Genomic DNA, 20,158 nt, shown 5'->3' on the forward strand with positions numbered 1-20,158 from the left:
TGAAATATAAAAACATTTGAACTTATTACAAGCAGAAATCATTTTTTCCGAAGACCATTTTCAGAAATTAGATGTCTCTAGCGCCTTAGTGCCCCCTCCCTCTAAGAAAAAGGAGTTTGTATTTGGGTTATCTTATTCTTCCTGTTTGCCTCTGTAAAGCCAAGGGCTAACTCTTTTGGCAAATTATTAACCAAAATCTTTTAATTAAATGTTGAAATAAAATCTTTAAATAAAATATATTTATTAAAACTTCTTGTTTTAATTTGAATTAAGCTTTAAATTAATTTAAACTTATTTTTAAGTTGAAAGTTGTAATTAAAATATTTTAATAAAAATTTTACAGCTTAATTTCCCCCCTATAATTAGGTAATATTGCATCTTAAATTGAGGGTAAGTAGTAGTTTAAAAATCCTTAACAATTTTTTTCGGGCAGGTGTAATGACCATTATAGGTTATATAGATTTCATAATTTCTTAAACCACATTGGCCTGACATCACATAAAGAAAGAAAAAACGAGCAAAAATGGGGTTTTTATAGGCCGAATGAAAGTACTGAAGAAAATAACACAACAAAGCGAATATTTCAAGAGGACAAACGCCTCTCTTCTTCAGCGCGAAACGAAATAATGTATCCAAAAACAAACGCGGAAAGTCAATGTGAAAAAAACCAAAAACTTAAAAGATGAATAAAATTCCATAAAAGCCAAAAATCATAAGAATTAAAACCAAATACCTAACAACCATAAAAGCAAGTGATTCGCCAATATCCGCGATTTGCACAAAATCAAAAAAAATATGAACTACCATCGACGGATACTAGCGAACAACTGAGAGAGAAAAGAAAACAATTCATTCACTCAAAAAATAAAACGAACCAACAATTAAATAAGTTGGAGAAGTATGTCATCTGACTTCGGATTTTGATTAATGCATTTCTTGCAGACACCCTTTGAGACCTAAGGGGTTGTTCACGTGTTTGATTATATGACTGGGAAAGTGGTTCAAGCTTTATTTCAGGGATTACTAAAGTATCGGCTTCTCTTTTGAGAAAACCGAAATATGACTCGTTTATTCTTAAATCATCAGAATCTCTGTTCAAAGCTAGACCTAAATGTTGGTATTTATAAATTTCAACAGCTTCTCTGTATTGCTGGACATTATCTTTGTCATGTGAAATTAGGCTAGCTTGATTAAACAAAATAGTATGGTCTGGTGTTTCAAAAATGGGCTCTGCAAGGGCAGAGTCAAAATTTTCTGTTTTTTTCCGCTTTTTAAGTGTATTATTAATTGAACTAGAGTGCTGAGTTAATCTATCCGTTTGTCGCTGATCAGTTCTTCCGATATACCAAAGACCACACGAACAAGGAATTCTGTAGACACAGGAGTTTTCACCTATCGGGATAGGGTCTTTACCTTGATAAATTTGGGACCTGATAGTTTTTCTGGGTCTATAATAAGTGTAAATGTTATTTTTTCTTAGATGTTATGAAATGTGGTCTGAAACCCTTTTAACGTATGGGACACAAAGATAAACTAAATTTTCCCTTTGATTTGTGTTTTCTGTGGAACTATCTGAAAATCTTTTAATGCGTTTTGCAATTACAGAATTTATTAAACTAATTGGATACCCATTCCCAAATAAAATATCTCTAAGGTGGTTGAGCTCTAAATCCAAGAAGCGTGTTGAATATACTTTCAATGCTCAATCAACTAGAGAAGTAACAACTCCTCTTTTCACAGCAGGCGAATGATTAGGGGAATAATTTAATTAACGGTCATTATGTATTGGTTTTCTATTGACACTAAACTCGAAACATGTATCATTTCGGTGCACCAGAACATCTAAGAAAGGAAGACGCCTCTCTATCTCTGATTCATGAGTAAATTTAAGTTTTGGATCCAAGGAGTTGAACAAGTGAAGAAAAGAACCCAGAGACTCGTCAGCATGCTCTCACAAATAAAAAATATCATCTTTAAAACTAACCCAGAATTCAGGTTTACAAAAACTTTGCAAAATAGCCCTTTCTTCAAGGTCTTCCATGACGATATCAGCCTGTATTGGTGAAAGGGGGGCACCCATTGGAAGCCCATATTTCTGTCTATAAAAAATGTCTCTATAATGGAAGTAAAAAGAACTTCTGTTACAAAGTGCTGTAAGAGAAAGAAGTGTCTGATTCGAAAGAGTAAATTTTTCTGATGTAGATGGGTTAGAATTAAGTTTATGCTCCAAAATCATTTCGGCCTTTTGAGGATCACAATTGGTATACATTTAATCTGCATCAAAACTGCCAATTCTTGTATTTGGTTTAACCGAAACTTGCTTTACCTTGGCAACAAAATCAGTGGAATTTTAATATAGAATTTTTGAGCCTGAATTAGTGGGCGAAATACAACTGATAAGAATTTCCCTATTTTTGCTGTAGGAGTATTAAAAGAAGAAACAATGGGTCGAAGTGGATTACCGGGCTTATGAACTTTAGGGAGACCATAAAAGCGAGGGGACGTGCATCCGCGTGGGTAAAACCTTTTGTACAATTGATGTGTAATTTCACCTTTTCCTTTTAGATAAGAAAGCTCTTTTCGGACTTCCTGGACAATTTTTTCTGTGGGATTGGTAGCTAATTGACATAGACATAGTTCATATGAGTTAGAATCATTTAAAATTTCTCTGACTTTTTTGTCGTAATCATCTGAATCTAATACAACAACATTATTGCCTTTACTGGCTTTCGTAATAATCCTGGAATGATCTTTATGTAGTGCGTGTAAGACCAAGTGTTCATTTTTACTAATTTTTTTTAAATTTTGATTATTAAAAGAAGCCGAATCCAACAAAGTTTCAACAAATTGTGATCTGACCTCAGCAGTCTCTCCAATATCCGCAGGAGAGTCATGAAATGCCCCCTCTGTGTTCGCGATAATTTCATTATAAGGTATTTTTGAAGGGGCTATCGAAAATTTCAATCCTTTCGACAGAACCCGATCTTGCTCGGTTGTAAGGAGTGTGAAGCTGAGATTTATCGCAGAAGGACCAGGGTAAGCTTTTGGGACAAAAGGTGGATTATTAGAGAGTTTTTTAAACTTTAGACGGTGTAATTTCTCAGAAAGTTTTTGTCTGGAAATCCTAAAATCATGCTTAAAAGAATTTTCAGCAATAGCCTTAATTTGATGAAAATCAGCATAAGAAAGCGTACATAATATTTCTCGCTCTAGCCTGGAAATATCCTGATTTAACCGGTAGCGCTTGCTTTTGCAATCTCTAATAACATGATTCCAAATACCAAACCCTATATGTTCTGTAAATTGCCGTTCGTTACGTGTGTTTAAGTGAAGTGAATGTTGCATTGACTTGGGTAAAATACGATTCATTTTACAATTATGAAGAAAATATTGTTGATTAATCAAATTAGCTTTCTTTTTCTCACAAGAGATATGAATGTAGTAACAACATTGGTAGAATGCTTCCCCTAAAGCATGATTTCATAATTTCTTAAACCACATTGGCCTGACATCACATAAAGAAAGAAAAAACGAGCAAAAATGGGTTTTTTTATAGGCAAAATGAAAGTACTGAAAAAAAAAACACAACAAAGCGAATATTTCGAGAGGACAAACGCCTCTCTTCTTCAGCGCGAAACGAAATATTGTCCTCTCGAAATATTCGCTTTGTTGTGTTTTTTTTCAGTACTTTCATTCGGCCTATAAAAAACCCAATTTTTTCTCCTTTTTTCTTTCTTTATAGATTTCATGAAAATACAAAAAATTTAGATTATTTTAGTAGGTCTGATTCTCCAGCATCTTCAGCAACTCGAATAATTCAACAAAAAAAGAAACAAGAAACTATGTCAAAATGAGCGTTTCAGCTTTGAACGGCCAGAATTGCCAATGTAGCCATTTGTTTTCAGCATTAGTTATACTGGATTCTGTTGGCAATGAGATCTTTTGTGTGATCTTTTGTGGAGATCTCTTGAGATCTTTTTTTTGGTCATTCAAAATAAACAAAACCTGATTTTTTTAAATTTAATTTATTCGAAAAATCGTTCGTAAAATACAAAAAAAGAATGGATATTTATGTGAAAATGAAAAAAAACGTAAAATAACCAGTAAAACGCCATTAAATTAACCAGTAAAACGCCAGTAAACGCCATTGCAGTAAAACGCCATTAATGCGAATATAAAAGTTTTTTTTTTTTTTTTTTTTTTTTTTTTTTTTTTTTTACAGTTTAACACGGGGACAGGTTAAGATTTTTGAGGTTCTTGGAATCGTTGAACTCCCTAGAAGAAAGCTCTTTTGAAAACCAACCATTGTTTTACTCTGCAAGGTACCAACCGTTTAAGAATCCATAGCCATTTTCCGCAGTTACGACGAATAAAAATAGCAAATAAAAAGAAAAGCAAAATAAAAGGAGAAAAAATGGAACAAATAATATAAAATGGGAGAAAATAAAGATCAACAGTTTTAGTTTCATGCTCTTTAGGCATAGTTGAACGAATATATTTGTAGCAAATATTACTGTATTGTGCAGGCTGGTATTTGACGAATTGGAAATTTGTCATGTGTTAAGTTAAGTTATGTTTTAAGTCTTTAAGTTTTCTTTAAGTCTATCAGCTTTTGGAGTTGAACATGTGAGGAAACAGACGAAAACACTATATTGAATATTCATCTAATTAGCGATTTCCTTGCAAAACTTGTTCAAACCGTTGCTCTCCCCCTTCAGCTTTTGTGTTAATTTTCTTTAAGTCCTTTACTTTTTTTTTATTTGCCTTGAAACATGTTTTTAGTAGGATCGTAAGATTTTTTTTTCTTGCGGGGAAAAGGTCTATTTTTAGGTTTGTCTTTCTTTGCAAAAAAATATATACTACCCCCCCCCCCCCCTCACACTGGAAAAACTTAGATGTTGAAAAAATTGTGGTTTTGAAATGGGGAATGTTGAAAAACTGGAAACTTTGACAATCAAAACGAACAGAAATCAATTAAAAAAAGCTTTCCGAAAAAGAAGTTTTTCAAAGATAAGTTTCCTAGAACTACTTCTGGCTTTGTTCTGCAAAATTTGCAAGAAATCGTAATTACCCCCCTCCCCCCTTACTGGAAAAAGTTGTGTTTTAGTCCTTTCCGGATCAAATTTCCGAAAACGCCCCTTGGTTGTTTAACTGTACAGCTATGAGAGTTAAAATTTCCCGCCGACATGTTTTTTTTTGGGGGGGAGGGGGAGAACTGGATTTGTTTGATAATGCACAAGTGGACATATTCCACAGTCAATGAACAGGTAATGAAGGAAAAAAGATAGTTATATGCTTAAATATCTTTTAAGTCCAGCGCGTATGTTCAAATGAAAAAAAGGTAAACCTGATTATCCCCGTCGAAATTTGATGAAAATAACTGAAGAACAAAGACTAAAAAAAGTCAGAATTAATCAGAGAAAACCAACCACAACAAAACAGATAAATAAAATAAAGATATAAAATAAAAATAAAAAGTGAAAGGGTAGGGATGATCAAAAGAACAAACCAGAATATTCATGAAAATTGATACGCTATCTATGGGATTTTTTTTTTTTTTTAATTAATGTTAGTTTCTTCATCTGAACATAAATTTATTGGCTGAAAACTGACTACCCAGTCCTGAATCTAGACCCTAAAGTGAGCTAAAAAAAAGATTATGCATGCCAAAAATTGAGTATCCTAGTCAGTATTTTTTTATTCTTTTTAATCTACTGGTACTCAAAGTAAGCAAAAAAAAAAGATTTTGTGGCTAAAAACTTACCAAATTGAACATCAAAACTGCTAGATGTCTCCTTCTTTCATGAAACACACTATGTTCCTTCTTTACTTCTTCTTTACTTCTTTACTTTTCTTCTTTACACTATAGTTTGTTTGAAACGAACTGTTTTAAACCTATTTTTCCAAAACCTGTTTATTGCTGATATTTTCGGCCAAAATGTTCAGTCATATTTCAGGAAAACTAAACGAATCAATGGAAAACTTTTTTTTACAGGATACACTCTTTCTAACTGACGATCTGATTCCAGTCCTGCAGCTAGACTCAAAATTGAGCTCACATCCGATCGTAGTACCAGTTACTCATCCAGATGAAATCACTGAAATATTTGATGCCATCTCTTACAACAAGGTAGGTAAAACCGTAGAAGTCATTTCGGTCTTTTCCTTTGATAATATTTCCTTTGCTTTTCCTTTAAAATTTCCTTTGCTTTTTCCATCATGAATTCTAATTAGTAGCTGAAATGGACACCAATATCGACACAAAATCTAAAATTCCTTAACAGAATTCTAGCTTGAGCCACTAGAATAGATTTCAGGCAGGATTTTCTTGGGACCTGTAGTAGCTTTAGGCTTTATTATCTGGTGGGGAGGCAAAATATACCATAAATATGTAGAAATCCGAAATGAAAGAAATTTAAAGTTAGATGTCAGAAAAAATGTAGGAGGGTAGCTACCCTCCCCCCATGCCCAGGCCTAGAATCGCCACTGCTAGGGTGTGCATGTAGAAACACTGTTTCAAGCATGAATTCTAATTATTAGCTGATACCGACACCAACCTCCAAGAAGGGGTTGACAAATGATGTAATCGTTTTTTATTTTATTATTTAAAATATTTTAAACTCTGATGCTAATCTAGTGTTCCTTTAATATAATTGCAGGTTGAGTTTTATGCTAGAACGGATGTCAGATAGGATTTTTTTGCGGCTGCAAGTGGATTAGATTTTATTATTTAAAATAGTTTAAATAATGAAAAAAAATCTAATGTTCCAGTAACAGAATTGTAGGTTGGGTATTATACTGGAACGGATGTCAGGTAGGACTTTTTTAGCGGGTGCAAGTGGAAAAATTGTTCAACCGCGAATTCTAGTTATTAGCTGATATCGACACCAACCTTCAAGAAGGAGTTGATAATAATGTAATCATTTTAAATTTTATTATTTAAAAGATTTTAAATTATATTGCAGATAAAATGTTCTATTAACATGATTTTAACTTGGACATCCAATCCTAGTGACAATTCCTCATCAAGATTAAAGTTATATAGTATTGTCAATATCTCTTACAGCATGGGTGCCCATAAGGGGTGGGGCAGCCCCCCTCCTAGTGAATGACGCTGCCTTCTTTTTATATTTATGTTTTAAGCTTTCTATTATACAGAACTGGAAATTCCAATTAGACCAGGTAAGCCCCCCCCCCCCTAAACTTCAGCTTATGGACGCCCATATCTTACAGTAGGGCACTGGAATTCCTCAAAGAGTTTTAATCTCTTCCTGTACTAACAGATGTTTTTTATGAATTCTAATTGATAGCTGAAATTGATGCCAGTCTTCAAGAATTAGTTGTTAGTAATATAATTTATTATATTAATAATATAATTTAATAGTAATATAATTTATTATATGAAATCTTTTAATTAGTAATATAAAAGATTTCACTATCTAAATTATTCAAAACTTATTTTACCATAATTTTTTACAATTATTAATTTCACAATTATTTTTTTACAATTATTAATTAAAATATTAATTTCACAAACTATGTTTATGTTTACAAAAGTATTTCGTAATACCTATGCTAATAAACCTTTCTGCCAATCCTAATTAGAAGCCGATCTAATTAGTAGCGAAAAAATTGACGCTAATCTCAAGAATATGTTGATATTGATGTAATTGTTTTATATTTTAAAAGATTCAAAATTTTATTTAAGATACAATGTTCTTTTAAAGTACCACTCTGATTGTTTGAAACTGTAAACATCTTAAACCATTTTTATCTTAGAAAATTTAGAAAAAAATCAAAAATTATCCCTTCATAACTTCATATGTAGCTATGCGGTTTTTTCTAGCAGTGGGTGCCAAATAAAAAAAAAACTTGGGCGAAAAATCAGCATAAAATAAGCTAAAAACATATGGCACCGAACAGCTTAAGAAGATGTATCTTTCTTTTGAATATGTAGTTTTCTTTTGGAATCTAAGGATTGTTAATTTTAAATTTTTTACGGACGATAAGGGTTGTCAAATTTAACTGATTAGCTTTGCTAATTTGTCTTAACAGTTCAGCATGACAACACTGACAGTAATGTAGCCCTATCATAAAAACTTCATAATTTTGACACAACCAAAAGGAAAGACCTAGAAAATCCCGGTTTTCAGGTATGAATAGGTTTAAGATTGGTCGAGGGAAAAAGAAAACATCTTTATTTCGATATCTCTTGGTACTTTAACATGAGTTTTTACAGTGAGAGTAATTTTATAGACCAATTCGTAACCTTTTGAATTCGGCTGAATTTTACTAAAGCTTTTGGCTAATTTTACTTTGGTTTAAACGTTACCCTTGAAATGCTGGCTAAAATGAGAGTGTGTGGAACAAATCAAAGATATAATTCGGTTTGATTAAATATTGTTTAGTTCCATTATTTTGTTTATTTGCTTGATATAATTTTTCTTTTATGGTTCTGTCTGGCTGGTCCGGTTAGCATTTTACTCTAAAAAATCGAAAATAGAAAAATCTTTTCCATGTAGAGGTAGGTTTTTACTACTAAAGAATTTTGGTTGGATGAAAAGGAGGATTATTGTTTTTATGGATGGAAATTCTGTGAGACTTTTGAAAATTTCTGAAAACAATGTTCCTAGCAGTGTTTGCCACCCTAAAGAAATTTCATGTTGGGGCTGAGGATGATCTGCCTTGCCTTTTCCACCTCTGTGCTGGTAGATATGGGAATGTAACATATTAGCTGTATAGAGAAATTTTTTATTTAATTCCTTCTCCCCCTCCCCTTCCTCTTTACCCCTCCCCCCCCCTTTATCTGAAGCCTCATGTTTGTCCATTAAACTGTACTTTTGTAGGAATCTACCCTGTCCCCACCTAAACAATGACTCACTATAGATCAGCTGATACGCAATTATAGATCACCAAACGTAGCATAATTTCATTACAAATAAAGCGAATCAACTTGGTTGAACCCAGCACTGCCACCTGGTGGTAATACTTCTTTTGCAACTAGGAAGCCTAAAATATAGTTGTTGACACTTTTAAATCTATTAGCTTCTCAGAATTTTAAACAGATTGCAAATTCTTTCTCTTTGAGGCTATATCGTATTTTGGTGCCCTAAGCCACCTGAACTGTCACCCAACCACCACTGCTATTTTGGTGTCTGCCCCTCCCCCCCTGGCAAATTTTCTGCCGCCGCCCTTGGTTTCTTAGTACCTGTTCAGTGTGAATTACTAAGTTGTTGCCAATTATTGTTTTACTACTACTACTAAAAACTTATTGCAGCACGAACCCGCCTGAGTCCAGCACAGCTACGCACGCCTTTTCTCCATCCTAGTCTATTCAAAGCCCCCTCTTTGCACCCTCCCAGGAAGTTTCCATTTCCCTTAAATATGTCCCTACGGCATCCTTGCATTCCAATGAAGGACGATCTGCTTTCTGTTTAGCCCTAGACGGTTGGCCGAAAAGGACAATCTTTGGCAATTTGTCATCCAGTATCTGTAGAACGTGCGTTAGCCATCTCAACCTTTCCCTCGTTATAGCCCTAGAAAGCAGATTTGAACCACACTTTTCGTACAGCCTACTGTTTGAGATACGGCCAGTCATTCAGCTATCCAAAACAATGCGTAGGCAATTTCTCTGGAAAACATCTAGCAAATCTTTCTCCGTTTTTTGGAGCGCCCATGCTTCAAAACCATATTTGACCATTCTCATCACTGTAGCTTCCAATATTCTAATCTTGATTCGCAGACTTATCTTCCCATTCTTCCAAACTTCTTTAAACTGTGAAAAAACACCTTGGGCCTTGGCAATTCTACTTCTAGCATCTTCACTACACCCACTGTCTTTTCTACTAATAATACCTTGGTAAGTGAAGCTGTCCACTTGATCGATCCGTTCATTACCCAGCGTCACCTTTTATCTGCACCTATTCATAGCCTTAGTGACTTATTTTATTTAACATTAATTATAAAACCTATTCTTGCACCCTGAACTCGCAAAACTTCTTAACATTCGTTCATTTTGTTAACATCTTCGCCGGAAACTCTCAAATCATCAGCATAATCTAAGCTTAGGAGAGTTTTACTTCCCCATTTGATTCCTTGTTCTCCCATTGCCTTTGTTGTGGTCTTTAAGACAAGTCCAACAAAATGATCCATATAAATGGAATAGAACGCAACCCTACCTTATTTAGTACGAAACCAGCTACTGACCTCATTTCTTACCTTAACCGCAGCAATGTTATTTACAGTAATAATTGATCGAATCAGTGATTTTTTTTCTTTGTTAATCAAATTATTTTGCACTTTCATCTTGTAAAGGTGAAGTCGACGCAGAAATCCTGGTGGGTGCCGAAGGATGCCAAATTTGGGATACTTTAGAAGGCCCTTCAGCTTTCTTTTCTGTAAAATATAAAAAATAAAATATAAAAAATCTACTTTCGATTTTAATGAAGTATTGGGCACGTCTGATCCTTTTCCAATCATAGATCCGTTAAGATAATTAAAATTTCGAATAGGGATAAGTCCTTTTATTAGACAGTGATAATAACATTCACAAAATATCCCAGTATATAATATATAAAACATCCAGTATATTTTGTGAATGTTATTATCACTGTCCAATGAAAGGACTTATCCCTATTCGAACTTTTATTTATCGTCATGGAAAGGCAGTGTGGTCTTTGAAATTACCTAGATCCGCTAAGGTTTAAGGGAGTACAGGTAATTATGAAATATCGAATCTGTGTCTGTGTAAATCAGTCTCTATAATATCAAACAGTTCGTGGTAACGAACTGTAAGTAAGGAGCGATGCGGTTCAATAGTAATCAAAACTCTAAGAAAAAAAGTCTTGATAACAATTAAATTAAAAAACAAGTTTTTTCAACTGAAAGTAAGGAATAACATTAAAACTTAAAAAAAACAGAAATTATTACGTATATGGGGGGGGGGGGTTCGCCCCCTTGTCAATGCTAAAGTTTGAATTTAGTTCTAATTATTCAATAATGACCCCTGAATCACAAAGGCCGTTTAATTAGAATAAATAGCTCTTTTGGAAGTACTAAAAAAACTTTAGCGTAAAGTGTGAGGTATTGACGAGGGGCGAACCCCCTCATATACATAATAATTTCTTTTCGTTTTAAGTCTTAATGTTGCTCCTTACTTTCAGTTGAAAAAACTAGTTTTTTTTTATTTTAGGGGGTGTTTCCCTCTTTTTTTGAAAATAAGGCAAATTTTCTCAGGCTCCTATATATTGTGAAATCAGCATAAAGATATGATACTTTTGATGTATGTATTGGTATCAAAATTCCATTTTTTAGAGTTTTGGTTACTATTGATCCGGGTTGCTCCTTACTTAAAGTTCGTTTCCGTGAACTGTTTGATAGATACATAAAAAGAATCGAATTTTGATGCTTATTCAAAATATGTAAAATTCATCAAATTTAATGGTACCCATCAGAAGCTACAAGTCTGAGAAAATTTGCTCACTTTTTGAAAAAGGGGGGAAATACCCGGAAAACATCAAATGATCTTAATGAAAATCACACCATCAGATTCAGCATACCAGAGATGCCTACTATAGAGGTTTCAAGCTCCTATGTACAAAAATATGGAATTTTTTATTTTTTGCCAGAAGAAAGATCACAGACCTTTGTGTGTGTTTTTGTTTTCCCCAGGGGTAATCATATCGTACCATTGATCGTAGAAGACCGGGAGAGGACTCACTTGATCGAAAATCAAAAGTTCTAGTGCCCTTTTCAAGTGACCAAAAGTACTGGAGGGAAGCTATCCCCCCTCCGACGCTCATATTTTCCCCAAAGTCACCCGATAAAAATTTTGAGATAGCCCTTTGTTCAGCGTAGTCGAAAAGTGTAGTAAATATGTCTTTGAGGATGACTTAACCCCCCGCAGTCCCTAGGGGAAGGGCTTCAAGTTAAGAACTTTGCCCATTGTTTACATATAGTATTGGTTATTGAGAAGTATTCAGACGTTTTCAAAAGGATTTTTCTGGTAGCGGGGGGGGGGTACGTCGGAGGATCTTTCCATTGTGGAACGTTTCATTGGGGAAGGGAATTTTCTATGGAGGGGTCAGATTTTTCAGAATTATTTAAAAAACAATAAGAAATTAAAAAAAAACAAGTTTTCTCAACTGAAAGTAAGGAGCAACCTTTTAAACTTAAAATGAACAGAAATGATTACGTATATGAGGGGGTTCCCCCCTCCTCAGTGCCTTGTTCTTGGCGCTCAAGTTGTTTTTTAGTGCTTTTAAAAGAGCTTTTCACTCTAATTAAACGACCTTTGTGATAATGTTGCTCCTTACTTTCAGTTGAAAAAACTTGTTTTTTTATTTATTTAATATCTCTATAAATCAGGGTAATGTGTAATCCAGGGTAATCAGATATCTGGAATATTAGGTTCCTTGCCACTTTCTTCAGTGTGGAAATACAAATTTTAACACAGAAAAGCAAATCTGTTCGAATATCCACTGCGCTGAGTGAACGCATGCTGCTATGGCTGCTGAAACACCTGAGGTTTCATCTCTTAAAGCTCAAGCCAGTGAATTGGTTGGGGCAGTGGTTGGGCACCACAAAAAGTCAGTGGTTGGGCAATTCAGCCCTGGGCAATTCAGTGGTTGGGCAAGCCAGTTGTTGGGGCAATTCAAAAAGTCAGTGGTTGGGCAATTCAGTGGTTGGGGCAATTCAAAAAGTATTGTATGATATTTTAGGGGGAAAAAATTACACCTTCTCCCCACAAGCAAAGCAAGCTATATTGATTAGGTCATTCTGTTTTCTCCTGTTTTATCTGTTCCCTAATTTATTAAGAAGTTTCCTTTTTTTTCCTCTGCGTTATGCCCTCTTTTCTAACCCACAGAAATACATGGAAGTGGGAACTTTAGATATCAAAATTATTTTTGCCGTTCCTTAAAACATCTCTATATTATATTTTATGCCTTAAAATTATTTTATTATAAGCCTTTATATTTTATGACCTAAAAAATATGTCGTTTACCGACAACTGCTTATCGATAATAGTATAAGACCGAAATACAATTTTCAGTTTTCTGCCCTCCTGTAATCAGTTTAAGAATAGGTAGAAACGTTATTTTCTGGGAAGTTAATAGTGATTTACGTTATATTTTATCTATTTTTTTTTGTAAGGGAAGTTTTGAATGTATAACAAGTTCTAAGAATGGAAACAACCGTCATTAAAAAAGAAAAACATTGAGTTTCTCTTACTGTTCTTGAAAGATGTTACAAATATTGTTTTTGTTAATATGTCTATTTTATCTGTAAAATTCTATTGAATACTACACCCAGATTTGAATTAATGCAGCCAAAATAGAGTAAGAATCCTGGCCTAGTAAACACTTGAAGGATCTCCAATTTTAGGCAGAAAATATAGCGTAACAGAAGCGAACCTAGGTTTTAGGCCGTTTGAAATGAAATTTTATGAAAATGTAAACACGGAGAATTTGTAAAAAGCGGCCTCTCGTGTTTTTTTTCTGATGGCTCAAATTAACATAAAAAATCAGGTTGGCATTGTTTTTTTTTTTTTTTTCACTGCCTTAGAATCTCACATACCAGGTTTTAAAACCAATCAGTTTTTTAAAAGGCGGGGTAATTTGTATCTCTAGAAATAAAGAATAATGTGATTGGCTTACGAAAATACACCACAGATGTAAACCAATGCAGTTAAAACGCAATTTTTACTGTGCAATTATTTGAAAATAAAATCTCATTTTCTCTTTGATGTTAAATACAATAAATACCACTATGATCTTGTCGATACAAAAGTGTAAAAATCGATGATGAACCTAAATTATTTTTGAAGTGAAAAAAATATTTAAATTAAAAAAACATGATTTATCCCTTAAGCATATTAGAAAACACCAAAATTGCTAATATTTTTGCACTAGATGAATAATAAAGTAAAATGAAAGCCATCATTTATTCATCCTTTTGAATTCCAAAAGTTTGTTTAAAGGACTTGACCAAATTGTTCTCTGAACCTTTCAACTTTTTTAAATATACAAAGCCTTTATCAACGGGAAAAGAACAAACTAAACTAACTTTAAAAAACTAATCAAACTAACTTTTTAAAATATACAAAGCCTTTATCAACAGGAAAAGAACAAACCAAACTAGCTTGCAATAAACAGAACATATAAAGAATAGGGGGGGGGGGGACTTGAAATCCAGACAAAAACAAAAGAATAGAAAAAAACATCTTCAAACAGTCGATTTTCAATTTTCCGTTATCACAAATCCGCAAAGAAAGACGGATAAGACAGTCCAGCTCAAGTTTTCCTGATAATTGAATATATTCAATTAGACAAGACAAGGTCAGTATAGCCTTGTCTATACAAATACTGCAAAAATTGATAATGATAATTTTGGGAATAAAAAAAAATATGTATAAATTAAAATATAATGTATAATATAATATAAATTAAAAAAAGAGGTTCATCCCTGAAGCACATAAGAAAGCATCAAAATTGCTAGATATTTTTACACTAGATGACGGATAAAGTAAAATGAAAGCCAGTATTGAATCATCCTTTTGAATTTTTCCCACTGCTTGTTTAATGGACTTGATCAAGCTGCTCTCTGAACCTTTCAACTTTTTAAAATATATGTTTTCTCTTTAGGGTGCATCTGTACTCCGAATGCTTGAGTTTTTTATGGGTCCCATGGCTTTCCAAGAAGGTATCAAAGAATTTTTAGAAACATACAAATTTGACAACGCTGTTACTTTGGACCTTTGGAACATTCTGTCTGTAAGTAATAAATTTTATGTAATAATGCATGTGCTGTAACATTTTTGCTGGCTTAAGATACCTGAGGTTGACACATTCATGAGTCATCTTGCTCAATTTGGCTTTGTTTGGAGTCGCTACTTCAACGCATCCCATGGAATTTTGGAAACTAAAGCCACCTTAGCCGCTTTTTCGTGACACACAAACTGAATGGGGTAGAACCTATTCAAACTTTTAAAATTTAATACTGTGATCACCTGAGGCCATTACATTGGTGATGAATCGTCCTCAGTTCCTCCCTATTAAAGCTTCATCTTTAGCAACCTACCAAGAAATTACCAAAATCTCCTCACGGTTTTGTTTGGGTTCGGTTCCAGGTTCCACTTGCGGGCTCTTTATTATACCCTTTCCAGGCAGCTAGTTCTGTTTATTTGGAAGATAGGCTTATGCTATCCCAATCGCTCTTTCATGGCCCACAAGACTAGCAATAGGTGGCTCACGACTAAGATTTATGTCTCGAATAATTCTCAGTGAATATCTTTAAAAAAAAGTAAAACACAGCTCGTTAAATATATAGTTATTACTCTATATAGTTATTATAAATATATAGTTATTATATTGTAATTTCTGCAAATAAACACAGCGAAACCTGCCTATAGTGGAACTCGTGTAAAACGGAAAAGTAAACCATAAATATTTAAATAATAGCTATTGCTCATTTGTGATAATTTTAAGAGATAAATATTTGTAATTTTTGTAATTGTTCAAGAAATTGCTTTCGGGTTTGTATTTACTTTTCTGTTTCATTAAATATTTGGAATCTAAAAGTCAACTTATTTCTCACGATTATTTTGGGTTTTCTACGAGTAGTAGACCTCCAACCCTTTGGTTGACACTTCTAAAATTTGGCATCACCTTCCTTTAACTCAAGTGAAATCATCAATTTTTGTGTTTTTGCTTCGCTGACCATTAGTCTAAATGGTGGTCATGAAATGATTACTGTCGTATTTGAATATAGGAGGGTGCTGGTCTCTCTTTCACGGCCCTTCAGCCAGAAAGTGCAAAAAGGGGCTGCGGATCAGCCATCCTGTGCTTTCGCACACCCTTCCTGTCTATCTTCCCTGGATTTCTTCAGGTACCCAATTAAAGCTGGATCGACTCTGGCTGAGCTTACAGGGCAATTTCACCAGCCCCCCTTTCATACCAAATAACTAGAGACGCCAGGACTCAAACCCCTGTCCTTAGAGACAAAGGATTCCAAGTCTAGCGTGCCATCCACTTGGCTAGGACGGCCATAAGAGAGGCGGGGGTAAATCCTTCGGGAGTTATTATACGCATAATTGTTCAACAACAACAAAAAAACACTAACTTACGCGTAAAAGCGATATAAAAATTTATCTATTTTCTTCTTTTTGTATATTGTATTTTTTGTTTTAGATATAATTAAAGAAAGAGAGAAGTCTGAATTGATTGAATTGAATTGTAGATCTGAACTGATCAAATTGGCCTCTAGAAAACGTTATTTGACCTGGATGAAAAAAAAGTTCAAAGACTCTACAAACTTTCCTACAAACTGGGAAAATTTTTAGAACCTTAACTTTGTAAACCATCATAAGGATACCATTTTGTCTATTTTGTCTGGTCAATCACCACATTCATCATAAAATAAATACAAATTTGTAAAGCAAAAAATACGCAAATTTGCAAAAATACTAATACTTTACGTCAAAAATACTTACAAATTTGTAAAGTAAAGGAGCGCAAAAAATACGTATGCTATGCTAACGAAAAAGTTGAAACTTAATTGGAGGCCTGTAGTTTTTGCATCTTTGCCAACATCGTCGATCCATCCTCATCCCCCCTCCACCCGCCAAAAAAAACGAAAATCAAATTGTTTGGAAAACATGGGACAAGTCGTAAATTACCGGGCATTTCAGAGGGCCAGAAGCCCTACCCCATCTGCGTCTACGCCTGATCACAGCCTTATATTCTGTTGAAAATGGGTCGAAATTGGAATTTTTTTTTTCCTAGTAAACCTAGTAATAAATTATTAAATTTTGATTATATTTAAACTCGACTTGAGAATAATCTACCTGAAATGTTGTAAAAATCTACCGCTGAACGGTTAACAAGCGATCCGTATGATGAACACAGTTTTAAAGAAATTAGGTATTTTAGCCTATATCCGTTCAACAGTGATCTGGAACTGGTAGGACTGGATAGTGGGGAAAAGTTCCCTTTTCCCCACTATTGAGGAGTCTTTCCTCAGTGCGAATTCTTCTCTTTGACAAAATTGCTATATTTGTCGCCCGTAACTAAATTGCCATATTGCCAAAATTGTCATTTTTGCGTATTTGAGTTAAAGTGCTTGCAATAGTAGTGTAATAAAAATTTATTATTTAAATACGTTCTAAGACAACACTGGCTAATAAAAAAAAAAATAAAAAATAGGAAACGAAGAAACAAGGAGGATTTTCAGCAAGTTAAATAAAGCGAAGCGAGAAGACAAATCAGATATTTCAGCAGAATCTCCACAAAGCCGTCTTCAGTGCTCAAATTAGAAAAAAAAAATTCGACCTTTGAAGTTAACTCTGACAAGACGGAGCAGTCTCAGTTTTGCATCCTGAGTGTTTCCTCTGTCTTGTTAGAATTCACTTTAAGAGGTTTTTTTTCTGTTTTGGGTTTCTGCTTTTTCTGTTTTGTTTGAGGACGGAATGGTACGGATCCTTGCCAAAATGTCTACTTTGTCTTTTCGCTTTATTCTACTGCCCTCGTTTCTTAATTTCCTTGTATATATTTATTGTTTTAAACTAAAAAAATACAAAAAGTGACAATATACAAACAAAATATGCAATACAAAAAATGAATCGGCAGCACGCCAGAAGTTAAATCTGCGAATGCACATTTCTAAAACAATTACGCCAAGAATGGAAAAGTTATAAAATAGAATCTAATAAATATTATGAAGCAACATTTAAAACTGTTTCAAATAATAAGAATTAAGGATGTCTGTGTACCGAATTAAACACAAAGGAAACATCTCTTTTCATGACCAAAAACAATACAACAATCCTGTTTACTTTTCGTCTAGTTTTCTTTTCTCGTCGTCAAAAAAAATGTTAAAAAATCATTGATTTAACTTCTTTTTATGTAGAATCTGAATAATTTGTCAGAATTTTTTGTTCTAGAAGCTTTTTACAGCAAAATAGTTGTTGCAATTACTGACTTTCAGATTTTACTCTTAAACTCGCTTTTATGAACGTTTTCTTTTATTATAAAGGGTATAAATTTATGGAATAATTTGGATAATGATATGAAGAAGATAGAAAATTTTAGTGATTTTAAAGGAAAATTAAAAGAAAATTTATTAAGCAAGTATTAATTCTAGTTTTGTTTGTTTTGGAGGAGACTTGATTTAATTTAAATTAAGTTGTAACTGTTTGTTGGTTTGTGAATGTGACCCCACAGCATGAATATGGTATTTAGTTGCTGTCCCTGTAGTATTATTATTATTTTTTATTTATTTTTTTTCTTTCTTTTCTTTTCCCTCTTTTTTCTTTCTTTCTTATTATAGTGAATTTAAATGACGTTATATGAATGTATTTTTTTTTACCTGTTTCACCCCACGTCAACTGTTTGGTTTTGAGTGAGTCATACTGATTTTTGTCTGAAATTTTTTGTTAATGTTAATCAAATATATCAATATACAATACTTTTTGGCTATTGTGTGTGATTTATTAAAATGGATTTGCTCTGTTAAAAATGGTTAGTATAAAGCTTGATCTTTTTTCAGAAATATGCCAATGGGTTAGATATTCCCCTTATTATGGACACATGGACCAAGCAAATGGGATTTCCGTATCTTTCTGTCACAAAGAACGGTAATAAATATACGATTAGACAGCAACGCTACTTGATTGATCCTGAAACAGCCAAATCGAAAAAACTGAAGGAGTCTCCTTTTAAGTAAGCTCTCTTTCCTTCAAAAGATCTTTTTACGATTTGCATTGAAATCTTTTATCAAGATGGCCTTGAGAGGATAGTCCCTGTTCTGAAGACTGCTTCGACGTAAACAGTATGGAAAAATAAGGTTTATTTACATTAAACATATTTACAAGCGAGAAGGTTTTATGCAGTTATAACAATAAAAATATAGAGAAACTTGTATAATTTTTCAATAAAACGATGAAAAAATAGAAAAAGGAATTTTTTTTTCACTAATAACGATAAAGATCAAATTTTTGGTTTTACGTCCGGAAGCATTTATCAACAGGAAAAAGAGCAAACAAACTAACCTACAATAAACAAAACATAAAAAGAATTGGGGGAAAAACACATACTCGATACAAAAACAAAATGAAAACAAAAGAAAAGAAAGAAATCACATCATAAGTGTCTCTGATAATTAAATTAATTGAAATTTTTCCCGTTGATATAGGCTTCTGGACGTGAAGCTGTAATATTCGGGTTGTCTTATTGAAAATTCACACGCGTTTTTCTGTATTTTTATTTCGTTTGAATTCTGATATTCTTATCCCAATCATGTTTGTAATATGATAGACGTGACGGGTTTCATTTCAACAAGAAAGTTATGGTGTATGTTGTTCATTTCAACAAGAATATGTTAAAATTACGGGTTTGACGGGTTTCATTTCAACAAGAGTATGTTGAAATGACGGGTTTGATGGGTTTCATTTCAACAAGAGTATGGTGGAAATTGCCGCTAGTGTCAAAAGAAAGATTGCCAATGACATAGAAAATTTCGCGATTTTGTTCGTTTTTTAGCGTATCCTAGTTTTATACACACTTGTCTTTTCAGCTACTGTAAAATTTATGGCGCGGTATAGTAAACAGAATTTTTTCACAAGTACACTAAATATATCACAAGGAGTTAAAACAATTAAAGTTGTACAACTCAGCAGTACAGCCCGCTTTCTAAGGCTATAATGAGAAAAAGGCTGAGATGGCTAGGGCACGTTCTGCTGATGAAGGATGACAGATTGCCAAAGATTGTCCTTTTCCGTCAGCTGTCTAGGGCTAAACGGAAAGCAGGTCGTCCGCGGTTGGAATGGGAGATTTCATAAAGAAAGATTTAAAGGAAAAGGGAACTTCCTGGGAGGCTTTGAATAGATTGGGATGGAGCGGGAGCGTGTGTAGCTGTGTTGGCTTCAGGTGGCTTAGTGCTGCGGTGAGTCGCTAGTAGTAGTGGTAATAGTTGTGGAACATTTGTTTGATTATCCACAGCGAAAGATTCAACAACTTTCCATTTAGTATTGTTCTACTCAGAAGACAACTCCGCTTTGTTATTTTTTTTTTCAAAAAAATTATAGCACTGTATTTAGCAAGATTCCGAACAAAAAGCTACTCTAGAATATTTTCCACCTCTGGCAACTTATCAAATATTAAAG

At 33.7% G+C, this 20,158-nt stretch overlaps 1 protein-coding gene across 1 annotated transcript in view; it reads left to right on the forward strand.

Annotated features, from left to right (window-relative positions):
* LOC148945499 (glutamyl aminopeptidase-like) overlaps positions 1-20,158 on the forward strand; it is a 146,255-nt gene that overhangs the window by 72,260 nt on the left and 53,837 nt on the right. Inside the window, exons 6-8 of the mRNA XM_089099323.1 lie at positions 5,996-6,130; positions 14,643-14,771; positions 18,544-18,716. Coding sequence (XP_088955449.1) covers positions 5,996-6,130; positions 14,643-14,771; positions 18,544-18,716 — 437 coding nt within the window. The remainder of the gene's footprint in view (positions 1-5,995; positions 6,131-14,642; positions 14,772-18,543; positions 18,717-20,158) is intronic.

Source organism: Artemia sp. Qi Xiang Cuo, chromosome 13, assembly GCF_049724085.1.
Source record: "Artemia sp. Qi Xiang Cuo chromosome 13, ASM4972408v1, whole genome shotgun sequence".
Taxonomy (NCBI): domain Eukaryota; kingdom Metazoa; phylum Arthropoda; class Branchiopoda; order Anostraca; family Artemiidae; genus Artemia; species Artemia sp. Qi Xiang Cuo.